At 44.6% G+C, this 22,858-nt stretch overlaps 1 protein-coding gene across 1 annotated transcript in view; it reads left to right on the plus strand.

The window, feature by feature from the left end:
* Positions 1–22,858, plus strand: part of LOC124712253 — a 113,146-nt gene that overhangs the window by 24,921 nt on the left and 65,367 nt on the right. The window contains exon 2 of the mRNA XM_047242548.1: positions 3,365–3,645. Coding sequence (XP_047098504.1) covers positions 3,365–3,645 — 281 coding nt within the window. The remainder of the gene's footprint in view (positions 1–3,364; positions 3,646–22,858) is intronic.

Here is a 22,858-nt window from a genome sequence, read left to right on the forward strand (position 1 = left end):
CGTGCAAACCATTCAACGAAGCATCATCAGTATGGGCTTCGGAGCTGGAGACCCACTCGTGTACCCTTGATGACTGCACGACACAAAGCTTTACGCCTCGCGTGGGCCCGTCAACACCGACATTGGACTATTGATAATTGGAAATACGTTGCCTGGTCGGACGAGTCTCGTTTCAAATTGTGTCGAGCGGATGGACGTGTACGGGTATGGTGACAACCTCATGGATCCGTGGATCCTGCGTTTCAGCAGGGGACTGTTCAAGCTGGTGGAGGCTCTGTAATGGTATTAGGCGTGTGCAGTTGGAGTGATTCAGGACCCCCGATACGTCCACGACTCTGACAGGTGACACGTACGTAAGCAACCTGTCTGATCACCTGCATCCATTCATTTTCATTGTGCATTCCGACGGCATTGGACAATTCCAGCAGGACAATGCGACATCCCACACGTCTAGTAATGCTACAGAGTGTCTCCAGAGACACTCTTCTCAATTTAAACACTTCCACTGGCTACCAAGCTCCCCAGACCCTGTCATAAAGCAACGTCTACTAGGCAATGGGCTGTGGTCAATAAATTTCCTGAAATGGACTGACCTGCCCATATCTGATCCAATGGAACACCTTCGGGATGAATCAGAACGACGATTCTGCTCCTGATCCAAGCGTCCAATTTACCTGCTTTGGTTTCGACTCTCTAGGATGAATGGGCTGTCATTCCTCCACAAATATTCAAACACCTCATCGAAAGTGTCCCAAGCCGAGGACAATCTTCATAAATGCGAAGGGTGAACACACCCCAAATTAATCACCTTTGTTTAGATAGTGCATATTAATTACTGAGATATTGGAATCAAATTTTCTTTTTGAAACAACTTTTTTTTTTTTTTTTTTTTTTTTTTTTTTTTTTTTTGAGTCATGCGTTTGAGTTTAATGCGGCCCGCCACAAATTCCTCTCCTTTGTAACTTCTTCATCTCAGAGTATCACTTGCAGCCTACGTCCTCAATTATTTGCTGGCTGTATTCCAATCTCTGTCTTCCTCTACAATTATTACCTTCTACAGCTACCTCGAGTACTATAGAATTCATTCCCCCAATGTCTTAAGAGATGTCCTGTCATCCTGTCCCTTCTCTTTGTCAGTGTTTTCCACATATTCCTTCCCTCTCCGATTCTGTCCAGAGCCTCCTTACTTCATCAATCCACCTAATTTTCAGCATTTGCCTGTAGCACCACATCTCAAATTCTTCGATTCTCTTCTGTTCCAGTTTTCCCAAAGTCCGTGTTTCATTACCATACAATGACGTGCTCCAGATGTACATTCTCAAACATTTCTTTCTCAAATTGAGGCCTGTATTTGATACTAGTAGACTTCTCGTGACCTGGACTGCCCTTTTTGCTAATGCTAGTCTGCTTTTAATATCCTCCTTGCTCCGTCCGTCATTGGTTATTTTGCTGTCTAGGTAGCAGAATTGTTTAACTTCATCTACTTCGTGACCATAAATCCTATTGTTAAGTTTCTCGCTGTTCTCATTTCTGCTACTTCTCATTACTTCCGTCTTTCTTCGATTTACTCTCAGTCCATATTGTGTACTCATGAGATTGTTCATTCCACTCAGTATATCATGTAATTCTTGTTCACTTTCACTCAGGATAGCAATGTGATCAGCGAATCGTATCATTGATATCCTTTCATCTTGAATTTTAACTCCACTCCTGAACCTTTCTTTTATTTCCATCATTGTTTCTTCGATGTACAGATTGAACAGCAGGGAGTAAAGACTATATCTTTGTCTTGCACCCTTTTAATCTTGATCGACCACTCTTATTATTCCCTCTTGGCTCTTGTATATTACATGTCTCACCCTACAGCTTACCCCTATTTTTCTCAGAATTTCGAACATCTTGCAGCATTTTGCAATGTCGAACGCTTTTTCCAGGTCGACAAATCCTGTGAGAGTGTCTCGTTTTTTCTTTAGTCGTGCTTCCATTATCAACCGCAACGTTAGAATTATCGTTCTGGTCCTTTACCTCTTGTAAAGCCAAATTAACTGTCATCTAGCACATTCCCAATTTCCTTCTCCGTTCTTCTGTTTATTATTCTTGTCAGCAACTTGAGCCGTTAGCTTCTTGTGCGGTAATTTTCGCACTTGTCAGCTCTTGCAGTCTTCGGAATTGTTTGTATGGTATTTTTCCGAAAGTCAGATGGTATGTCGCCTGACTGATTCACTCTACACACCAACTTGAATATTCGTTTTGTTGCCGCTAATCCCAATGATTTTTAGAAATTCCATGGAATTTTATCTATGCCTTCTACGTTATTTGATCTTAACTCCTCCAAAGCTCTCTTAAATTCTGATTCCAATACTGGATCACTATCTCTTTAAATCGACTCTTGTTTCTTCTATCACATCAGACAAATCTTCCCCCTCATAGAGGCCTTTCCACCTATCCGCTCTCTCCTCTACGTTTAACAGATGAATTCCCGTTGCACTCCTTAATGTTAACTATTTCATTTTTAATGTCATCGTAGGTTATTTTGACTTTCTTATATTCCGAGTCAGTCCTTCCGACAGTCATTTCTTTTTCGGATTCTTCACATTTTTCATGCAACCATTTCATCTCATCTTCCCTGCACTCCCTATTTACTTCAAATCCTCAGCGACTTGTATTTCTGTATTTCCTGAACATTTCCGTACTTCCTTCTTTCATCGATCAACTGAAATATTTCTTCTGTTACCCATGGTTTCTTCGCAGTTACCTTGTCTGCGCCAATGTTTTTCTTTCCAACTTCTGTGATTGCTGTTTTTAGACATGTTCATTCCCGTTTCAACTTTACTACCCACAGTGCTATTCTTTATTGCTGTATCCATAGCCTTAGAGAACTTCAAACGTGTCTCGTCATCCCTTAATATTTGCGTATTGATTCTTCCTGACTAATCTCTAGTACTTCAGCCTACTCTTCATCACTACTGTATTGTGGACTGGGTCTTTATCTGCTCCTGGGCACGTCCTAGAATTCAGTAACTAAGTTCGGAATCTCTCCCTGACCATGGTGTAATCTAACTGAAATCTTCCGTATCATCTGGTCTTTTCCAAGTATACCTCCTTATGATTCTTGAGCAGAGTATTCGGTATTACTACCTGGAATTTATTACAGAACTCAATTAGTCTTTCTCCTTTTGTTCCAAGAGCATATTCTCCTGTATCCTTTCCTTCTAGTTCTTCCCCCCCCCCCCCCCCCCCCCCCCAACTGCATTCCAGTCACCCATGAAATTCAGCGGCTTTTTATTCTTCACAATCGGATTAGTCTTTTCCAAAACACTGCAATGTTTATAACTGAGAATTTGTCTGTTTTACACATGAACAGAATATGGGTATTCTATGCCTTGTGCATGGCGCTAACGGGCGCCCCTTAAGAGTATGCTACGCCGCAGCACACAGCCCGCTGCCCCGTGTAGCGTTGCTGACGGTACCACTTCGCTCGTGTGTTGCAGCCGGCGTGTCGGGGCGCTGCCAGTTCCCCAAGCAATGGGCCGGCAGATGGTTCCAGTCGGGGGTGCCGCACCTCATCACGCTCAACGCGACGCACATCGAGACCAAGGGCGAGTGCGTCGAGAGCGACGGCGACAAGTTCCTCACCGAGGACAAGTGAGTACCCAGCAGCCCAGGCGGCGCTCTTCCTCTGTAGCTCTAGGTGACGTTTATTTTCGTGTTTCTCATTCTTTCTTACGAAGCCTGGTTGGATAACTGTGGTAAGCACACTATACTAGCTGAAGTACACTGATGTGGAAATGTTAAAGATCAAAGTAACTTTCACATTGAAACTTACCCTCCCACACATCACTGTTAAAATTCTCTTAGTCTCTTCACCATTTTCAAAAGTTTCGAGAGGCGTAAGATATACAAAAGAAAAAATTTTTACTTATCTTCATTATCTCGTTGTTGCCTCCAGTTGTCTCTAGGGGTACATCCTTGCGTTAAAATATGGACTCAACATTGTGGGTTCCTGTTGAACTGAATAACTGATGAAATTCTTTCTGTTGCTATGAGTATATTTTTATTTTATCCCATTCTTCTATATCACACTGACTTCACAATCTCCATTTGAGAACACTAATTCACATTGTTGTTGGCAAAATTAGAAATGTAATTTCGTTTCCATCAGAGGCATGCCCACTACTCCCTACATTCTGCGGTACTCACATTATTCCTGACGACAGGGCAGCATCCTGGTGCAGGCGCAAGTGTTTTGGAACACATCGCGCAGCGCATATTGTTGAACGAGGGACCGAACAACAGAACACTCCTACGTATCCCCATGCTGCTCGAATGGCAAACCAGTTATGACTGCAGTGGGCACGGCCTTTTGGAACTTCGAGATTGTACCGCGGATCAATGGAGACGTGCCGCCTGACCTTATGAATCATGTTTGTTGTTACACTAGGTCGGTGGCCGTGTCAGGAAACGCCAACAGCTGGTGGAAATTTGCACCACGCCACGGGCGCAGTTCATAGGGGGAAGTATTATGCTATGAAAGGTGACTCTCAGTTTTCCAGGGCTTTCGTGTGAGCTGTGACAGTACTCAAAGACACGACGACAACTGTGAACTATGTGAGCATCATTGTGGACCAATTCCATCCTTTCATGCTGTAAGATGGCATCTTCCAGCAGGATAACTCTCTGTCCACAAGGACACAATGATGAGTACTAGTTCCCAAATTGGGCTGATGTGAATCCGATATCAGACATCTCTGGCGCTATCACACCAACTCCACACCGCCAGAATTGTACCGGTGCATAATCTCTCACATTGAGACTTCATTGTGGTGTGAAAGACACAAGGTGTTATGCCTGTTCTGACTGATAAAATGCATATTGAGGCATGAATTTTGTCTGGTGTTAGTTTATGCTAAATGATACTTGACAGGGGTATTCAAGTACTCGCGTGCTTCCGTAATTTACGGCAACAGTGTCACCTATGCCTAGAAAGCTGGTGCCACATATAGCTCGCGCCCGACGCATAGTGACCGGTTTTCGTCCAACGCGCTGGACGAGTTCATTCGTTTGTTCGAAAGCGAGGCAGCTAACTGTTTTCCATCTTTCGGCCGGTCAGCGATGACAGAAACTATTTTACTGAAACTATTCGGTAAAAAAGTTTCATTTTTGCTTTGCTTATAGTTTTATGTTTCAGCTTCATGTTGATGTACCCATCATTTCGTTAATGGTCATTGTTATTATGATATATAAGTGAAACTAAGACACAGCACGAAATTCGGAAAAGTGTGCAATGAAAAATAGAGGTCGCTATGATTTTGCGTTTGGTGCATATTACATAATATGTTCAAAAAAATGGTTCAAATGGCTCTGAGAACTATGGGACTTAACATCTGTGGTCATCAGTCCCCTAGAACTTAGAACTACTTAAACCTAACTAACCTAAGGACATCACATACATCCATGCCCGAGGCAGGATTCGAACCTGCGACCGTAGCAGTCGCGCGGTTCCGGACTGCGCGCCTAGAACCGCGAGACCACCCTGGCCGGCATAATATGTTGTTGCGTATGAAATTTAGGTTCAAATGGCTCTGAGCACTATGGGACTCAAGTGCTGAGGTCATTAGTCCCCTAGAACTTAGAACTAGTTAAACCTAACTAACCTAAGGACATCACAAACATCCATGCCCGAGGCAGGATTCGAACCTGCGACCGTAGCGGTGTTGCGGTTCCAGACTGCAGCGCCTTTAACCGCACGGCCACTTCGGCCGGCTTATGAAATTTAGCTAACATTTTTTTAGACTTGGGTAGAGGTGTCTATTTGTCACCAATCTCCCGAAAATTGATCTGATGTAGCACACTCATTTACGATCGCGCCGCGCCAGCAATAAAGCCAGAGTGAAATATCCACAACATTCATCATATTTCGTAAACTATTTCATAAATCGAACTGAGATTTTGGCAGATGATGTCACGCAAAGAGGAGTTATTTTACCATATCGTTATTATATAAAACTTCATTATCTACCGTGTTATTCCAGTAACTGCACACTTTTTCTGTGAAAGAATGAAACTTTTAAGGGGCGTCGATAGGTGGTGGAAATGAGAAATGCTGTGGGTTTTGGAACAGCATATGTGACGACAGTAGTTTTTTTTTTTACCGAGGATGTGCTTTTTCATAAGGTACTGACTTTAGTTTTCCTCAGTTATTGCCGGCCTGTGTGGCCGAGCGGTTCTAGGCGCTTCAGTCTGGAACCGCGCGACCGCTACGGTCGCAGGTTCGAATCCTGCCTCAGGCATGGATGTGTGTGATGTCCTTAGGTTAGTTAGGTTTAAGTAGTTCTAAGTTCTAGGGGACTGATGACCTCAGCTGTTAAGTCCCATAGTGCTCAGAGACATTTTGAACCTCAGTTCCTCTCTCCTCGTAATAAACCAATGTTTCAGAACTCCCTTGCAGTTGTGTCTCCACAACATATTAGTTAGGTGAGAGTGTGTAAACTCCGCTGTGTTTCGGCAAAATAAGCAGTTTTTGACATTGTAACCAGAGAAATGTGTAGGTTTTACTCAATATTCGCCACTCATTACGCTTCTCTGAAAGTTGCAAGTGGTTAACAAGCCAGGCGAAAATACGTCGCTGCATTTTTGGTGGAATTCCTTTTAGATACGAACTAAAGCAGAGGTGACAGTAGATCTTTTTGAATGGTCGCCATGCAAGTGTCGGCGCAAACGGGCCCCACTTAATATTTACAAGAAATGTAAGCGTAGGCTTCAGTTTAGAACGGCACTTCCTCTCAAACACTCGACATTTCCCTACAGCGCTCTGAGCGACCCCCACCACTTCCGCTCTCGCCACGCTTCCCCAGCCGACTGCGCATCTAGCGGCCACGGCATTTTGTGCGCGCTTATACCACTGGAAACCTAGGAAGGAGTGATCACTGCTGTATGTTCAGATAGATAGACAGAGAAAGAGAAGGAGGGGGGGGGGGGGGGGGAGAAGGAGAGAGAGAGAGATCAGCTCCAAATTTCTGTCACTTAACATCAGTTGTGATCAAAAAATTTTATACATTCGCTCTGCAAATTACGGATATGTTTGCTTCCAACGACATCAACGCTGTCAGTTCGTCCTCAAAGTTAGAACAGGTTTTACTCTTCCTAATGAGGCAACGCAGGGCAGAAATTATTGACCTAGAAAAGTTAGTACCCTGCGAATGGCACACCCACACCCAGCTAGAAAAATTCCCGGGCGACTACAAAGAGAATGTCGGATGATAATTCGCCTAGTCCTCCCCACTGCCACGAGTTGGCGACAAGAGCCATAGAATTTTACTCTCTCAAGTGATCGGGGTCATAAATCGCTAATTGCAGCCCTCCCATATTTCGTACCGCTCTATTTCCTACAAGTACTCAGAGGAAGAGCTTCATTAGTGCAGAGAGCCAGCTAGCTAGACCCAGCGGGTGCTTCTGAATTACAGCGACCAACTCGCGCAGCCAACTGCTCCCGAATTTTCCGGACACTGCCTCGCTCTTCCTTCTGTACGGGGGTCGGTCCAAGTCGTGTGGCCGGAAGCCAGGGACCATTATTGGTCTACAACTCTTTTCGTACGTTTAGTTTAAGTCTTTTAGGAGGGGGCTCTCTGCTCAGTCAGCAAATAGGTCAGTTTTCCAGATCGACAGTCGCTTACTTGACGAAGCACGTTACATAGACGGCGAAATGTTCCACCATTGCTTGCGAATGGTTTGCTGCGTCTTCCAGCAGTCGCAATCACGTAAAAATTTGGTACTGACACATTTGATGTAAACTCATTTCCATAAAGTAACGGAAAGAAATTGCAAAAATATCTATAATTAAGAAGAAATTCTTTGTCGAATATGATGAGTCATAAAAAGTTCATACCACATGACACGACATCAATAAAACTTAAGAATACCTTTCGAAGTGAAGAATTTATCTCGAAATTAGAATACACGCTATTTGATTAAAACTATTCAATCACTCCTATGTGATGCGAAAATGACTATTAAATGCCGGCCGCGGTGGCCGAGCGGTTCTAGGCGATTCAGACCGGAACCGGGCGACTGCTACGGTCGCCGGTTCCAATCCTGTTTTGGGCATGGATGTGTGTTACGTCCTTATGTTAGTTAGGTTTAAGTCGTTCTAAGTTCTAGGGGACTGATGACCTCACACTTTCAGTCCCAAAGTGCTCAGAGCCATTTTTTACTATTAAATGCCACAAGAGACGGGCCCACCAGTATAAAAGGAGGTGGGGCGTATTGTGTTGACCATAGGGAGGCGATAAAAGCGGAATGGGTTGGTCAGGAAAGCAGTGATTTCAAACCTGGACTAGTCACTGGGTAACTTTCAACAGACACCGAAGCTGGTGATGCAGTGTTTCAGGTGTACACACAATCGCAGAAAAATCTGTGAGGCAGTAATCTCGTTAGTAACATTACGTAGGAAGGAAATCAGCATACATTGCACCATTTAGAGTGCCATCGATAAAGGGGGCCAGTTATCCTTCCTCCCATAATGCCGCCAAGGTCGCTGATGTTCCACTTGTCGCAGCCATCGTGGATTTTCCGTTGCCCAATAATGCATATTATGCCGGTTTACGTTATCGCTGTTGGTGAATGACGCTTAGTCGCTAAATAGAACGCATGCAAAAAATCTGTCATCGTCCCGTAATTTCTCTTGTGCCCAGTGGCAGAACTGTACACGACGTTCAAAGTCGTCAACATGCAATTTCTGGTGCATAGAAATATGGTACGGGTGCAATCGATGTTGATGTAGCACTCTCAACACCGACGTTTTTGAGATTCCCGATTCTCGCGCAATTTATCTGCTACTGATGTGCAGATTAGCCGCGACAGCAGCTACAATTCCTACTTGGGCATCATCATTTGCTGCAGGTCGTGGTTGACGTTTCCCATGTGGCTGAACACTTCCTGTTTCTTTAAATAACGTAACTATCCGGCGAACGGTCCGAACACTTGGATGATGTCGTCCAGGATACCGAGCAGCATACGTAGCACACGCCCGTTGGGGATTTTGATGACAAGAGCCATACATCAACACGATATCGACCTTTTCCGCAATTGGTAAACGGTCCATTTTAACACGAGTAATGTATCACGAAGCAAATACCGCTCGCTCTGGCGGAATGTTACGTGATACCACGTACTTATACGTTTGTGACTATTACAGCGCCATCTATCATGAAGAGAAAAAAGTGGTCCAACTATAACATTCATATTTCTTTACGTACTACACGAATATGTAATAAAAAATGGGGGTTCCTATTTTAAAAAACGCAGTCGGCATCCGTTTGACCTGTGGCAGCGGCATATAGCGGGCCAACCATAGCGCTATCTGGTTTCCCCCTTCAAGCTAGACGAGTTTCGTTCTTTGTGGTTTTTTCGCTTGATGCTTATTTCGTGAGATATTTGGTCCGTTCACTATCAATGGACCACCCTGTATATGTAATACGTTGAAGAAAGTACTATACTAAGTGCCCTTACAAAAAATAAATTTTTCGTGGTGGATTTTTAACGTCATTCACACACTATCGCCAACTTAAGTTACTGTATTGTGTGACTGCTCTGCAGGACAAATAGCAAATTTGTGTCGGTGATAACAGTTGCTCCAAAAAGTGGAAACTTCTTAGACTTATTCGGTAAAATTTGTGGAATTTTTCGTGCTGAGAGAGCTCACGGGAAACCACAGCCGAACTAGCTTTGATGTGTACAGCCTTGTGGAGTGCACCATACTTCTTCTTTCTCAATTTTTTGAGCTTGAAATAATGATAAGCCACAATAACGCCCTCTTCAGAAAAGCTAATGATTGCAACTGAAAGTGAAAGAGAAACGTGATTTGTGCTGTCTTGTGGCTTTTTGTATAATGAGTCTCTCGCATATCGTATGACATGCTATATCATCCCAATGTGACGCTCCGATAGGCATCACGTCACGCGACCTCTACTGCAACGTGTCACATAGCATATTGCATCGTTTCAGTGTGAACTGTGGCTTAACCTTCTCGCGGTTGATGGGATCCATGTGTCCCACTGAAGTAATAAGCAATTTTGAGCGTTGAGACGTCTATATCTCTTATCTGTCCGGTGTTACGATGTAGCGAGATGCTTTCGGAACTTGAAGAAAAATACTACGGACCACGCGATGGATATATAGAAGGCTGTGAGCAGTCAAACGGGGCGGTGTGTGTGTATAGGTGCCACAGTGCATCTGTTTCACGAAAATCAGATCAAATCACTATCTTCCCCATTCCAAGAATGTTTGAAGTAACTAACTGTGTATTCGTATACATCATAGATATTGTTTTGAGACCTTAGCATTTCTACTGGTTTATACATAATTTGGTTCAAATGGCTCTGAGCACTATGGGACTTAACTGCTGAGGTCATCAGTCCCCTAGAACTTAGAACTACTTAAACCTAACTAACCTAAGGACATCACACAATTCCAAGCCCGAGGCAGGATTCGAACCTGCGACCGAAGCGGTCGCGCGGTTCCAGACTGTAGCGCCTAGAACCGCTCGGCCACACCGGCCGGCCTACATAATTTGAATGTGGCAGGAAGTATATGCCCCAAAAACCTCATGGAATGTAGAAAACATTGGTGTGTGGTATGTAAAAGCCATCATCAAATGATCTGTTGAAAACTTATGTGCGATATTTAATGGTTTTCCTTGTCAGAAGACTAAATGCGTTTTGGTACCGATTTCTAATATTTTTTCATAATTGCCATCCCGATGAAATCATTTTAAAATTAAAAATTTCACTCTGAAAATTTTTCAAATATAAGCAATACATTTTTTAATGATGAAAGGGTTAATGCATATGGCACGAAAACTTTTCATTTTTATGTGTTTTAAACAAAGAGATATTCAGGATCAAGTAGTGCATACATTATTGTGGGACAACATGTGTATCGTACCCAATCAATGGTACAAAATTCGTTTCAATCGCGTGTGTCCTCGTCGTTGCAATTTTCACAAACACGTGTAAAATCTGGTAGAGAGGAGACCAGTGAGTGGTGTGTTGCCTGTTTCAATCAATGTAAACTGTCTACTATCCTCTCATGCGCAACAGTGTGATAGTATTAGCAATATTCCAGCTTAACTGTGCGTCGCGCAGTCCTTAACAGCCCCTGTAAGCAGGCCGCCCACAGGGTCCGTTTCAGGCCGACCGCAGCGCCGCAGAGAGAGTGCAGCGGCCGCTGTCTGAATTATTGCCCCCGCGCGCTCGGAGCCGTCAGTAAATATGAATTTCCATGTCGATGCTACAGAATTGCGTTATTGCTTACTGTTATGCAAATAGCAGCAATCGTATTTCACTGGCCCGCGCCCTGCCCTGTTTAACGGCGCATTCTGCAACAGTTTACACTCCCGCTTTATTCGACAGTAGTTGATTTCACCGCCGTGCGCAGATCTGCGTGCGACACACATCGCAGCGTGCGCCAGTCCACTGCGCCCGTTCAAATCTTTCTGCATTAGTCGTCCGCTGTTTTGGAACATACGACACGTCTAAACAAAATGTCTGCATGGCATGTAGAAAATTATGTCTACAGTTTCTGGGTCTACTAGCTTATTATCGACTTATTACTGCCACTCTCGACGGTAGTTGTATAGTTTTCATAGCTGTCTTCTTCAGTTAACCAGCATGTGAGTTGAAGACCAGTGCTCCATGGCTGGGACCTTGAGAGGTGCCACAGTGGTAACGCACTGGACTACAATCCGTCCATTCAGATTTGCGTTTTCTGTGGTTTCCCTAAATCACTGAAGGCAAATGGCGGGATGGAGTCACTGAAAAGGACTTGGCCGATTGCCTTTCCAATTCGAGTGTATACTTCAGTTACCGCATCGTCGACAGAAACGTTAAACCTGATCTAGTTCTGGCAACGCGGATTTGAAGGATGTGCTGAGGCATAATTGTACCTTCTAGTCTGCACTTCATAGGTCAGAAGTGGCCGATGATGATGATGATGATGGTGTGTGTGTGTGTGTGTGTGTGTGTGTGTGTGTTCAAATGGTTCTGGGCACTATGGGACTTAACTGCTGAGGTCATCAGTCCCCTAGAACCTAGAACTACTTAAACCTAACTAACCTAAGGACATCACACACATCCATGCCCGAGGCGGGATTCGAACCTGCGACCGTAGCGGTCGCGCGGCTCCAGACTGTAGCGCCTAGAACCGCTCGACCACTCCGACCGGCTTGTGTGTGTGTGTGTGTGTGTGTGTGTGTGTGTGTGTGTGTGTGTGTGTGTTGTGGGAAGTTCTAGAAATGGTGAGTTTGTGTCAGTTATCTTGTATCACTTCGTTATCCGTCTGTCAGTCCTTCTGTGAACACCCCCTTCTTTCCCTCATGAACGGGTATATGTATCAAATTGAAACTTGCGTCAAATACTAAGGTCCACGGTACCTTGGCGGTGTAAAACATTTAAACTTTAAAGTCGTTGCAGTCAAAAGATACTGCCATCTCTGTTATAAATTCTAGTACTCGCGAACTCACTCATAAAAATCTGTAGGGTTCTTCCCGTCAACCTAAAATCAAGAAATTTCGCAGGAAGCAAGGTTTGACGTTACAGGTAACGGAAAAATCCGAAAATTAATTTGTAATGAGATCGCATGAAAAAAACATTTTTTGGGCATTTCTTATCCGTCTTATCTAGGGATAAGATTATCAAATTAAAACTGATGTAAAGTGCTAAGGCCGACGTTCCCTTGGCGGCGTAAAAGATTTAAGCTTCTAAATCAGTATTCAGTACAGTATTCAAATACAAGTCGCGGATGAATGAAAGAAATATGAAGTGCAGGGAAGCTAGGACGAAATGACTGCGTGAAAAATGTGAAGAAATCGAAAAAGAAATGATTGTTGGAAGGACTGACTCAGCATGTCGGGAAGTCAAAACAACCTTCGGTGAAATTAAAAGTAAGGAATTAAAAGTAAGGATGGTAATTAAGAGTGCAACGGGAATTCCACTGTTAAATACAGAGGAGAGAGCGGATAGGTAGAAAGAGTACATTGAAGGCTCCTGTGAAGGGGAAGATTTGTCTGATGTGATAGAAGAAGAAACAAGAGTCGATTTAGAAGAGATAGGGGACCCAGTATTAGAATCACAATTTAAAAGAGCTTTGGAGGACTTAAGATCAAATAAGGCAGAAGGGTTAGATAACATTACATCAGAATTTCTAAAATCATTGGGGAAAGTAGCAACAAAACGACTATTCACGTTGCTGTGTAGAATGTGTGAGTCTGGGGCTATAGCATCTGACTTCCGGGGAAACATCATCCACACAGTTCTGAAGGCTGCAAGAGCCGACATGTGCTAGAATTATCGCACAATCTGCTTAACAGCTCATGCACATAACTCGCTGACTGACAAAAGTAATATACAGAAGAATGGAGAAGAAAATTGAGGATGTGTTAGATGACGATCAGTTTGGGTTTAGAAAAGGTAAAGGCACCAGAGAGGTAATTCTGACGTTGCAGTTGAAGATGGAAACAAGACTAAAGAAAAATCAAGACACGTTATAGGATTTGTCGACATGTTAAAAGCGTTCGACAATGTAAAATGCTGCAAGATGTTCGAAATTCTGAGAAAAATAGGGTTAAGTCATAGGGAGAATCGGGTAACATACAGTATTGGAAGAGCCAAGAGGGAATATGAGTGGACGATCAAGAACGAAATGCTCGGATTAAAAAGGGTGTAACACAGGCATGTAGTCTTTCGCCCCTGCTGTTCAATCTGCACATCGAAGAAGAAATGACAGCAATGAAAGAAATGTTCAGGAGTGGGGTTAAAATTTAAGGTGAAGTGATATCAATGATTCGATTCGCTGATGACATTGTTATCCCGAGTGAAAGTGAAGGAGGATTACAAGTTCTTCCTACTCGAATGCACAATCTATTAGGTATGGAATATGGTTTGAGAGTAAATCGAAGAAAGACGAAAGTAATGAGAAGTAGCAGACATGACAATAGCGAGAAGCTTAACATCAAGATTGATGGTCATGAAGTAGATGAAATTAAGGAATTGGAATACCTAGCTGGCGAAATAACCATTGACGTACGGAGCAAGGAGGACATCGAAAGCAGACTAGCATAGGCAAAAAGATCATTCCTTCCCAAGAGAAGTCTACTAGTATCAAACATAGGTCTTAATTTGAGGAAGACATTTCTGTACGTTTGGACCACAGCATTTTATGGTAAAGAAACATGGACTGTGGGAAAACTGGAACAGAAGAGAATCGAAGCATTTGAGATATGTTTCTACAGATGGATGTTGAAAATTGGGTAGAGTGATAAGGTAACGAAAGAGGAGGTTCTGTGCAGGATCGGAGAGGAAAAGAATATGAGGAAAACACTGACAAGCAGAAGGGACAAGATGATAGGACACCTGTTAAGACATCAGAAAATATCTTCCATGGTACTAAAAGGAGCTGTAAAGGGCAAAAACCGTAGAGGAAGACAGAGATTGGAATAGATCCAGCAAGTAATTGAGGACACGAGTTGCAAGTGCTACTCTGAGATGAAGAGGTTGGCACAGGAGAGGAATTCGCGGTTGGCCGCATCAAACCAGTCAGCAGACTGATAACCCCCCCCCCCCCCCCCAACAAAGAAGTTCAATGCACTTAAAAAGATACGGCCATTTATGCCAGATATTTCGATACACGCAAACTCACTCGTCGAAACCTACAAATAATCCATGTATAGGCATAATTTAGTTTGTTCGGAACAGTCACACCGCGATTCCTACCCGTCCTTGTCCGACTTTTTATTTATCATAAAATTTTTATGAGCGCTCATTGATAATGGGAGTGATGTATTAAGTCGCTATTTGTTGTTGAGTGCATTTGTGACTATGCTTAGCGCTCTCTTTTCTACTTTTTGAATTTCTGGATGTATCAACCACCATGTATCTGTAGTGATGGGAACAACCAAATGAAAACTATGGATTCAGTCGTTTGTTGGAAAACAATCGACTTATTCGGTTGTGGTTGTACTTTTCGATTGAATTATATTACATCATTATTTTCAGCGAAACCAGTCTGTGGGAGTGTCCGAGTGGAAACAGCCGACGCTATCTGGCGCATTCGTATACGAGCGGAAACGTTCCATAGTTTTGTTAAATCATTACTGTTGACTGCTCTTTATTATCGCCCGTTGTCACTGTTATTACCGTTCCGATAATAGCTTTTTATTGAGTGCCAAAGTCCGCCCCCATAGCTCGACAGGCAGGACGCCAAAATGACGTCAACTAAAGAGACCTTGACAGTAAGTTGGCTTTTAGTTCAGTTTTTCGTCCATGTTTATGAACAGGCATCTTTTTAATAGTGGATCTTAGAGTCTGGATCGGAAGGCTGGAAATCTCATTGGCGTGGAAATAGACGAAATCACGTGGTTGCATAAGAAGTGACACTCAAGATAACTCCAGTGCTGTATACAGTATCTGTAAGGATGCTTCACGTTATGAAGCCACTCAGACCTGGAGACTGAGTGAAAACATTCATGGAACTGACGTGGCTGCAGGTATTACAGTCGGGACGGCGTAAGAAGCCCGTTACAGCTCGGAGCACTGTTGCCAGCTTTCAACTGCAAACCACTAACTACTTCAGCCGAAAACAATAGCCGTTGACAGACCTGTCACAACACTGTGCCGTTGCCGTAGAGACGTTTACAAAATCACTTTACGTTATTGTTTTATATAGCCTCATCGCACCTGTGGTCTAGGACGTGTCGGTCAGAAGGGCTGTTTGCTCCCTGAAATAAAAAGAACTGAGTAAAGGAATCAACGATCAACTTGTACGGATGTCTTGTGACGTCCAGCCAGACCAAACTCAAAGAACAATACCGACGCGACGGTCGCAGGTTCGAATCCTGCCTCGGGCATGGATGTGTGTGATGTCCTTAGGTTGGTTAGATTTAAGAAGTTCTAAGTTCTAGGGGACTGATGACCACAGCAGTTAAGTCCCATAGTGCTCAGAGCCATTTGATCCATTTGAAAAATACCGATCAAAACGAAAAAAAAGTGGTAGCGTCGTAGATTCTTATTAAAAACGTCTTCGGTCCCGGATTGAATCCCGCCGCTGCTTCAATTTTTCCGCGCGGGAAAGCGTGTCGATCCCCGGCACGAATCCGCCCGGCGGATTAATATCGACGTTCGGTGTGCCGGCCAGTCTGTGGATGGTTTTTAAGGCGGTTTTCCACCTGCCTCGGGGAATGCGGGCTGGTTCACCTTATTACGCCTCAGTTACACAATGTCGGCAATTGCTGCGCAAACACTTTCTCCATGTACGCGTCCACCATTATTAATCTACCATGCAAACATTGGGGTTACATTCGTCTAGTGTGAGACGTTCCCCGGGGGGTCCACAGGGGACCGAACCGCACAATAACCCTGGATTCGGAGTGGGGGGGTGGAGGTGGGGTGAGTGAACTGCTGTAGCCTGTTGTGAACCACTGTGGGTCACGGGGGGGGGGGGGGGGGGGGAAGCCTCTCCGTCGTTTATAGGTCATCAGTTTCATACAATAGAATACTGACATGTCAGGGATCAGATTGCGCCGACCCATCTGTAGTTTCATTCGGTGATTCATTCCACTGATCGAAAATCAGTTGCCTGGTCAACCAGTTGTTAGCACCAGTTGGTTGTCCCACTGCTATGTATCTGGAGAATGGAGAATAGCAGGGGTACCACCAAATTGTAGGTCGTGACTTTTGTGTTCATATTTAGCCCATCTCTAGCCGGCCGTTGTGGCCGAGTGGTTCTAGGTGCTTCAGTCCGGAACCGCGCTGCTGCTATGGTCGCAGGTTCGAATGCTGCCTCGGGCATGGATGAGTGTGATGTCCTTAGTTTAGTTAGGTTTAAGTAGTTCTAAGCCTAGCGGACTGATGACGTCAGATATTAAGTCCCATAGTGCTCAGAGTCATTTGAACCATCAGCCCATCTCTCTTGAGGAGAGGGGTGAGCTGGTCAGACTTTCGCTTCATAGCTGTGCGGTTCGTAAATCCAATGTGAGGTTCTTGTTGAGGCTGCAGTACACAACTGTGTCGTTATTGATAGTGATATAATGGAACAGTTATATCTCTTGGGAGTGAACATTATACGGTATTTTACGCAAACCTCAGAATTAATTTTGATTTTCCAGGTGTCGCACCAGTTACTAATTTTCTCAGTGTGCTTTGAAGACTAAAGGCTGTGTAGCTATGGTATGGCCTATTGCAGAGTATTGCCGTGTCATCAGTAAAATAAGGCTGTTTCTGTGCCCAAGTGTTTCGTTATGTCGTTTGCGTACAATTAGAATAATACTGGACCAGGGACAGATCCTTGTGGTACATCCTCCTCTGCTCATTTTCTGGTGCTGCAGGCATTCTTCATGAACATCCTGCTTAGTCAAGTTGTGCTACTAATCTCTCTGTTCTTCAAATCAATTCAGTACCTCTTCATCACTTACTGTATCTACCCTTCTAACCTTTAGTCGTATTCTCTAGCAGTACATTCCTAAAACTTCTCTTCTTGTCTGAAATGCTTATCGTCCACGTTTCGGTTTCGTACAATCCAGACAGATACCTTCAGAAGAGCCTTCTTAATACTTCATAGTAGATGTTAAGAAATTTCTATTTTAATGATATGTCTTTCTTGCTCTTGCCCGTTCGCGTTTTACGTCCTGTCTACTTCTTCCGAAGTCAGTTATTTTTCTGCCCAAATAGCAAAAATCATCTGCTACTTTTGTCTCATTTCCTACTCTAATTTCTTCAGCATCAACTTGTTTAAGTCGACTACAACCCGTTACCCCTGTAATGTCAGTTTTAAAATTTCATTTTTAAATTGTTGTAATTGTTGTTCCAATTTTAAATAAAATTGTGCTTTTCTTTGTCCGGGTATGCGTTAATTGACGAGGGCCACTTGTTTCTCGGAGGTACCTTCCTATCAGATCTGTACAGTGAGCATAAGCTGCAATTTTTCTGGCGTATGCAGGGAGGCGGACGGTTGGCAACAAGGGCGTGTAATCCGGGACGATGTCTGGCGCGGCGCTTAGCAGTTGGCTGCCCTGCTCAGGGCGCCTTTGACGCCGCCGCTACAAAGGGGCCGGCGAGCGGGATGTTTTTTAATAAAGCAGTGCGGATCTCGGCCGTGCGTAAAGAAACGAGGAAATTGGATTTCTGCCTTAAGAAAGTCTCGGTCAGGACGCGCGCGGCGCAGAACGGAGCGGCCGTGGTGTGGGGCAGCGAGGGCCACGTCGCTGCGTGGGCGTAGGTGTGGGTGCGCTTGCAGGCGCGGGAGCTGCCCTGGTTTGCGCCTCCTAACGAGGCGGCGCGCGTTAGCTGGGCCGGGCATCTGGTGGCGGTAGTGTTGCCAGATCCAGAAGATTGTGTCCTAGGAACTGGTGGTTTAAATAAATCAGTGAGGCATTAACAAAAAGACGGGACATACAAAAAACTATGTAAATTTTGAATCATTAGGTAGGAATTTAATTATAATGTACACATTGTAGCAAAAAAGTGAAGCACCCAGAAAACATGATGAGATGTCAATGTAGCTTCGTACACGTAGATACCATCGGCAGGTGTATAAATGCAATTTCCTGTGACAGGCAAAACGACCACCAGTGTACATTAGTGTCGTTTTGTGTTTAGCATTGTTAACAGGCTTTGGTACGGTATACGAGGTGCGACAATAAAGCAATGAGACTGATTTTCTATGCAAGATGTGGCAACCCTGCAGGCTTGCGTAGGCACAATATCTTTGACCTTGGCCTATAAGCTGCTTCTAGTCCAAGCGGCACATCGATGCAACTGCTCAGTCGTTGAGTTGTGCTGTAATAAGTTAACACGTGTTTGTGTCTCTCCTCACGTAAATGGAACCGCATAATATTGCCCAACGCCTATACCATTTCTTTTTGCGTTAAATTGAGTAACAACGCGACAACTTACAGTAAGCTTCAGAAGGCTTTTGGAGAGGAGGTTATGTCAAGAGCTCAAGTTTTTTTGTTGACATAAAATGTTTAGTGAAGGCATGAACGAATGTTAAAGATGAAGACTGCAGTGGACGACCATCAGCCTCACGGACGGATGTCAACTTCATAAAGAGTGGGGTGCCTCCAGGACAAACAGTTAATCAATATTACTGCAAAGAAATTTTAGAAAGACTTCGTAAAAGAGTTGTTAGTCTCTGTTGCCAACATTGCTGATAATTGGATTCTGCATCACGATAATGCGCCATCCCATACCGCTTCTGTCAGTGCAGCAATTTTTAACCTCAAAACAAATTTCATTACTACCCACAGGTACCTTATTCACCAGATATCGCTCCGTGCGGCTTTTTTCTATTTCCAAGAGTCAACACAGCGGTCAGGAGACACCATTTTCAAACAACACAAGATGTCGAAAAAGCTGTGACGAGGGTCTTGGAGGAAATTACAGAAGATTGAGTTCCAGAAATGTTACAATCAATGGCAGAAGAGCTGGAAAAAGTGTGTGCAATCAGAAGGGAACTAATTTGGAGGAGACAACACTAAAATTGACTAAAACGGTAGGCAACATGTTTTTCACATCAGTCTCATTACTTTATTGTCGCACCTCGTGTAAGGGCCGTGAACAGCGTCAGATGTTGAGTGATCATTGTGAAGGACATTGCTCTCCGAGTGTCCGGTGTGTATGGTGTACCTTGTGAATGTGGCAGCATGTACCATTGGACAGACAATTCACATGGTTGTGGAGCGTTGTACTGAACACAAGCGCCATATAAAACAAAGGGAGCTTGACAAGTCGGTCATAGCGGAGTATTGCCTAGAAAACGGACATAAGATACAGTTCGAAAATACAAAAGTGCTGGCTCATGCTTCTACATATTGCGACTCCGTTATAAAGGAAGCGGCCGAGATTCGCCTAATCAGAAACAATTTCAACAGAGACCAGGGATACACACTCAGCAGGGCATGGGGACGGGCGTTGGACATCGAAAGAAAGCGAAGACAGATGCGCGACGCGGGAGCGGCAGTTTCAAACGTGGCGCCTCCCCCTGACGCCACCTGACGTCACCGATGCTGCCACGAGCTTCCCGGGTCGACTTACGCGCGCGCGCCACATTGGATCGATCTGATTGGCTGCTGATGATGTCATCATGCCTATATAAGCGAGACACCGTAACAGCCTCGGCAGTCAGTGAACTCCTGACGACGTTGGCGGAGATGGCCATCGAAAGCTCGAGCATTTTATTTGAATTGACGCGGCTGGAAAACCGAGAACGTTTTATTCCCCATTCAAATGGTTCAAACGGCTCTAATCACTATGGGACTTAACATCTGAGGTCATCAGTCCCCTATACTTAGAACTACTTAAACCTAACTAACCTAAGGACATCACACACATCCATGCCCGAGGCAGGATTCGAACCTGCGACCGTAGCAGCAGCGCGGTTCTGGACTGAAGCACCTAGAACCGCTCGCCCAAGTCCCCATTCGGCTGGCCGGTCGAATCACGCAGTGTCCAGGTTTGTAGGGTAGTCGAATGTGACAGTGGTCCAATTTTATACTGCATGGGGACGTGAAGGCAGGCATATTCGTCATCCAGCGTCCGGTCGAATACATGTAAGAACGGATCGCAGTGCTGTGCACCAAGCACATGCTAACCTCTCCCCAACTACGCCTGCTATCGGAAAAAAAGTAACAGACTCACTGCAACATTGTGTGTCATCCCGCAGGATTGATCAGAGGCTAGCGCTGTCCGGGCTAGAGGATTACCGTCCGATGCGTAGGCTGCCGGTAACACAACAGAAACGGCTGCTTATGGAAACATGGACTGGTGATCAATGGCGCCGCATGGTGTTCATCATCCCAATGAATCGCTGTTCCGCACCACCCTGCTTGATCCTCGTTGGCGAATATGGTGGCGACCTTGGGAGAGATCCAACTCTTCTAATGGAAATGGAAATGAGCGTTTGGCGTCATTGGCCGGGAGGCCCCTTGCGGGGCAGGTCCGCCCGCCTTGGTGCAGGCCTTATTACGTTCGACGCCACATTGGGCGACCTGCGCGCAGGATGGGGATGAAATGATGATGACGACAACACAACACCCAGTCCCTGAGCAACACAACACCCAGTCCCTAAGCGGAGAAAATCTCCGACCCAACCGGAAATGGAACCCGGGCCCGTAGGACGTTTTGGCGTCATGGTGTGGAGAGGCACCTGTACCACTTCATGTCACGTCTGGTAGTGGTTGGGAGTACTCTGACGTCACAAGGGTGCGTTACGACAACGTGTGTCCTCACGTTATCTATCGTCTAATTGTACCGTCTAGCCATCATTCACGAGGACAGTGCTCATCCACATCACGTGTCTCTGTTAATTGTCTGTGACATCTTGAGGTGCTCAGATCCGTTCCCACCAGAATATATATGGGACCAGATCCGACGCAAACTCGTTGCCAGTGGCAGTATCTAAGTACCAGGCGCTAGTTACAATAGTTGGGTGGCCAGCTGTCCGTAGGAGTGGATATTAATCGTGCAAACAAAGTTGACACTCGGCGCGCTGGCTGATGGGAGTGGCTGTAAATCGGAAATACCTTTGCAGCCGCTCGCATCAGCCACCGTGCCGAGTGTCAACTTTGGGCGTAAAATACAACTTCACGACACCATTCCCAACATAATCAGCGCGCGCATACCAGGGCTGTGGATAAAATATCCATACATCGATGTTTCTTCCAAAAGACATCGGTGTATCGCTATTTCTTCAAAAAATATCGATCTATACTAGCGATACTTCTTTCATCGATATCTCGATATCCAAATGACAATATCGAGTGAAGTTATTTTTATTTTATATTATTTTTTTCCTAAATTTTCGATAAATATTTAAAATTGTTCTTTTGAAATTGTAGTAGAACATCTGACTTACGTCCGTCCTTTCTTAAATAAGCGATTCATTTACTTTTCTTGCGTTTTCATCTGACACAATACTGTAACCAGATTAGCGCTCATTCAGCCGTTAGCAATACACCCTGAGGAAGACGTCTTGCAATAGTCACCGAAACGTCGGAATTTTATAATTAACAATGCGGCCTCAAACTCAGAAGAATTTTTTTGACGGACACAATATTTTTCGCCCTCCAATGAGAGCGTGAACAAACACTCCTCTTAAATAGCCCCACGACCGAAAATACGTTTAATCTGCAATGACACGTTCGACTATTCTCTTATGAGAGGGTGCGCAAGCACCCTCTTTCAAAAATTATTTGAGGACAGAAATACCCAAACAATTCGTATGGGTTTCAACAATTTTACTTTCACTGTGTGAAGGAGTCTTGCTACTTTTTGAGCTTTATCACGGCTGGTCTTCCTCTTTGACTGTGTGATGCAAGTATGGATGGCACACAAAGAAGTCCGACTGCATTGGCGGGGAGGGGGGGGGGGGGGGTGGGGGGGAGTGGAGTAACAAGATTTTCGATGTGAAGAAACAGCATACCAATTCCGTAAGAAGCAATTTTTAACGCAGCTAGTGTGTGTTTTACCTTCACATCGGCATTCTTTAAAAACAGTTGCTGAAGTTGATGAACAAAAATTGGTCTTTGCGGTGGGCGGGGACGTGTGAGGGGGATGATGAAATAATCGGCGCTACCAACAGAAACTGGAACGTTGTTTAACTTCGCCACTCAGCCGGCCGTGTGGCCGAGCGGTTCTAGGCGCTCATGTCCGGAACCACGCGGCTGCTACGGTCGCAGGTTCGAATCCTGCCTTGGACATGGATGTCTGTGATGTCCTTAGGTTAGTTAGGTTTATGCAATTCTAAGTCTAGGGGGCTGATGACCTCAAATGTTAAGTCCCATAGTGCTTTGAGCCAATTGAACCATTTTGCA

This window comes from Schistocerca piceifrons, chromosome 8 (assembly GCF_021461385.2).
Source record: "Schistocerca piceifrons isolate TAMUIC-IGC-003096 chromosome 8, iqSchPice1.1, whole genome shotgun sequence".
Lineage (NCBI taxonomy): Eukaryota > Metazoa > Arthropoda > Insecta > Orthoptera > Acrididae > Schistocerca > Schistocerca piceifrons.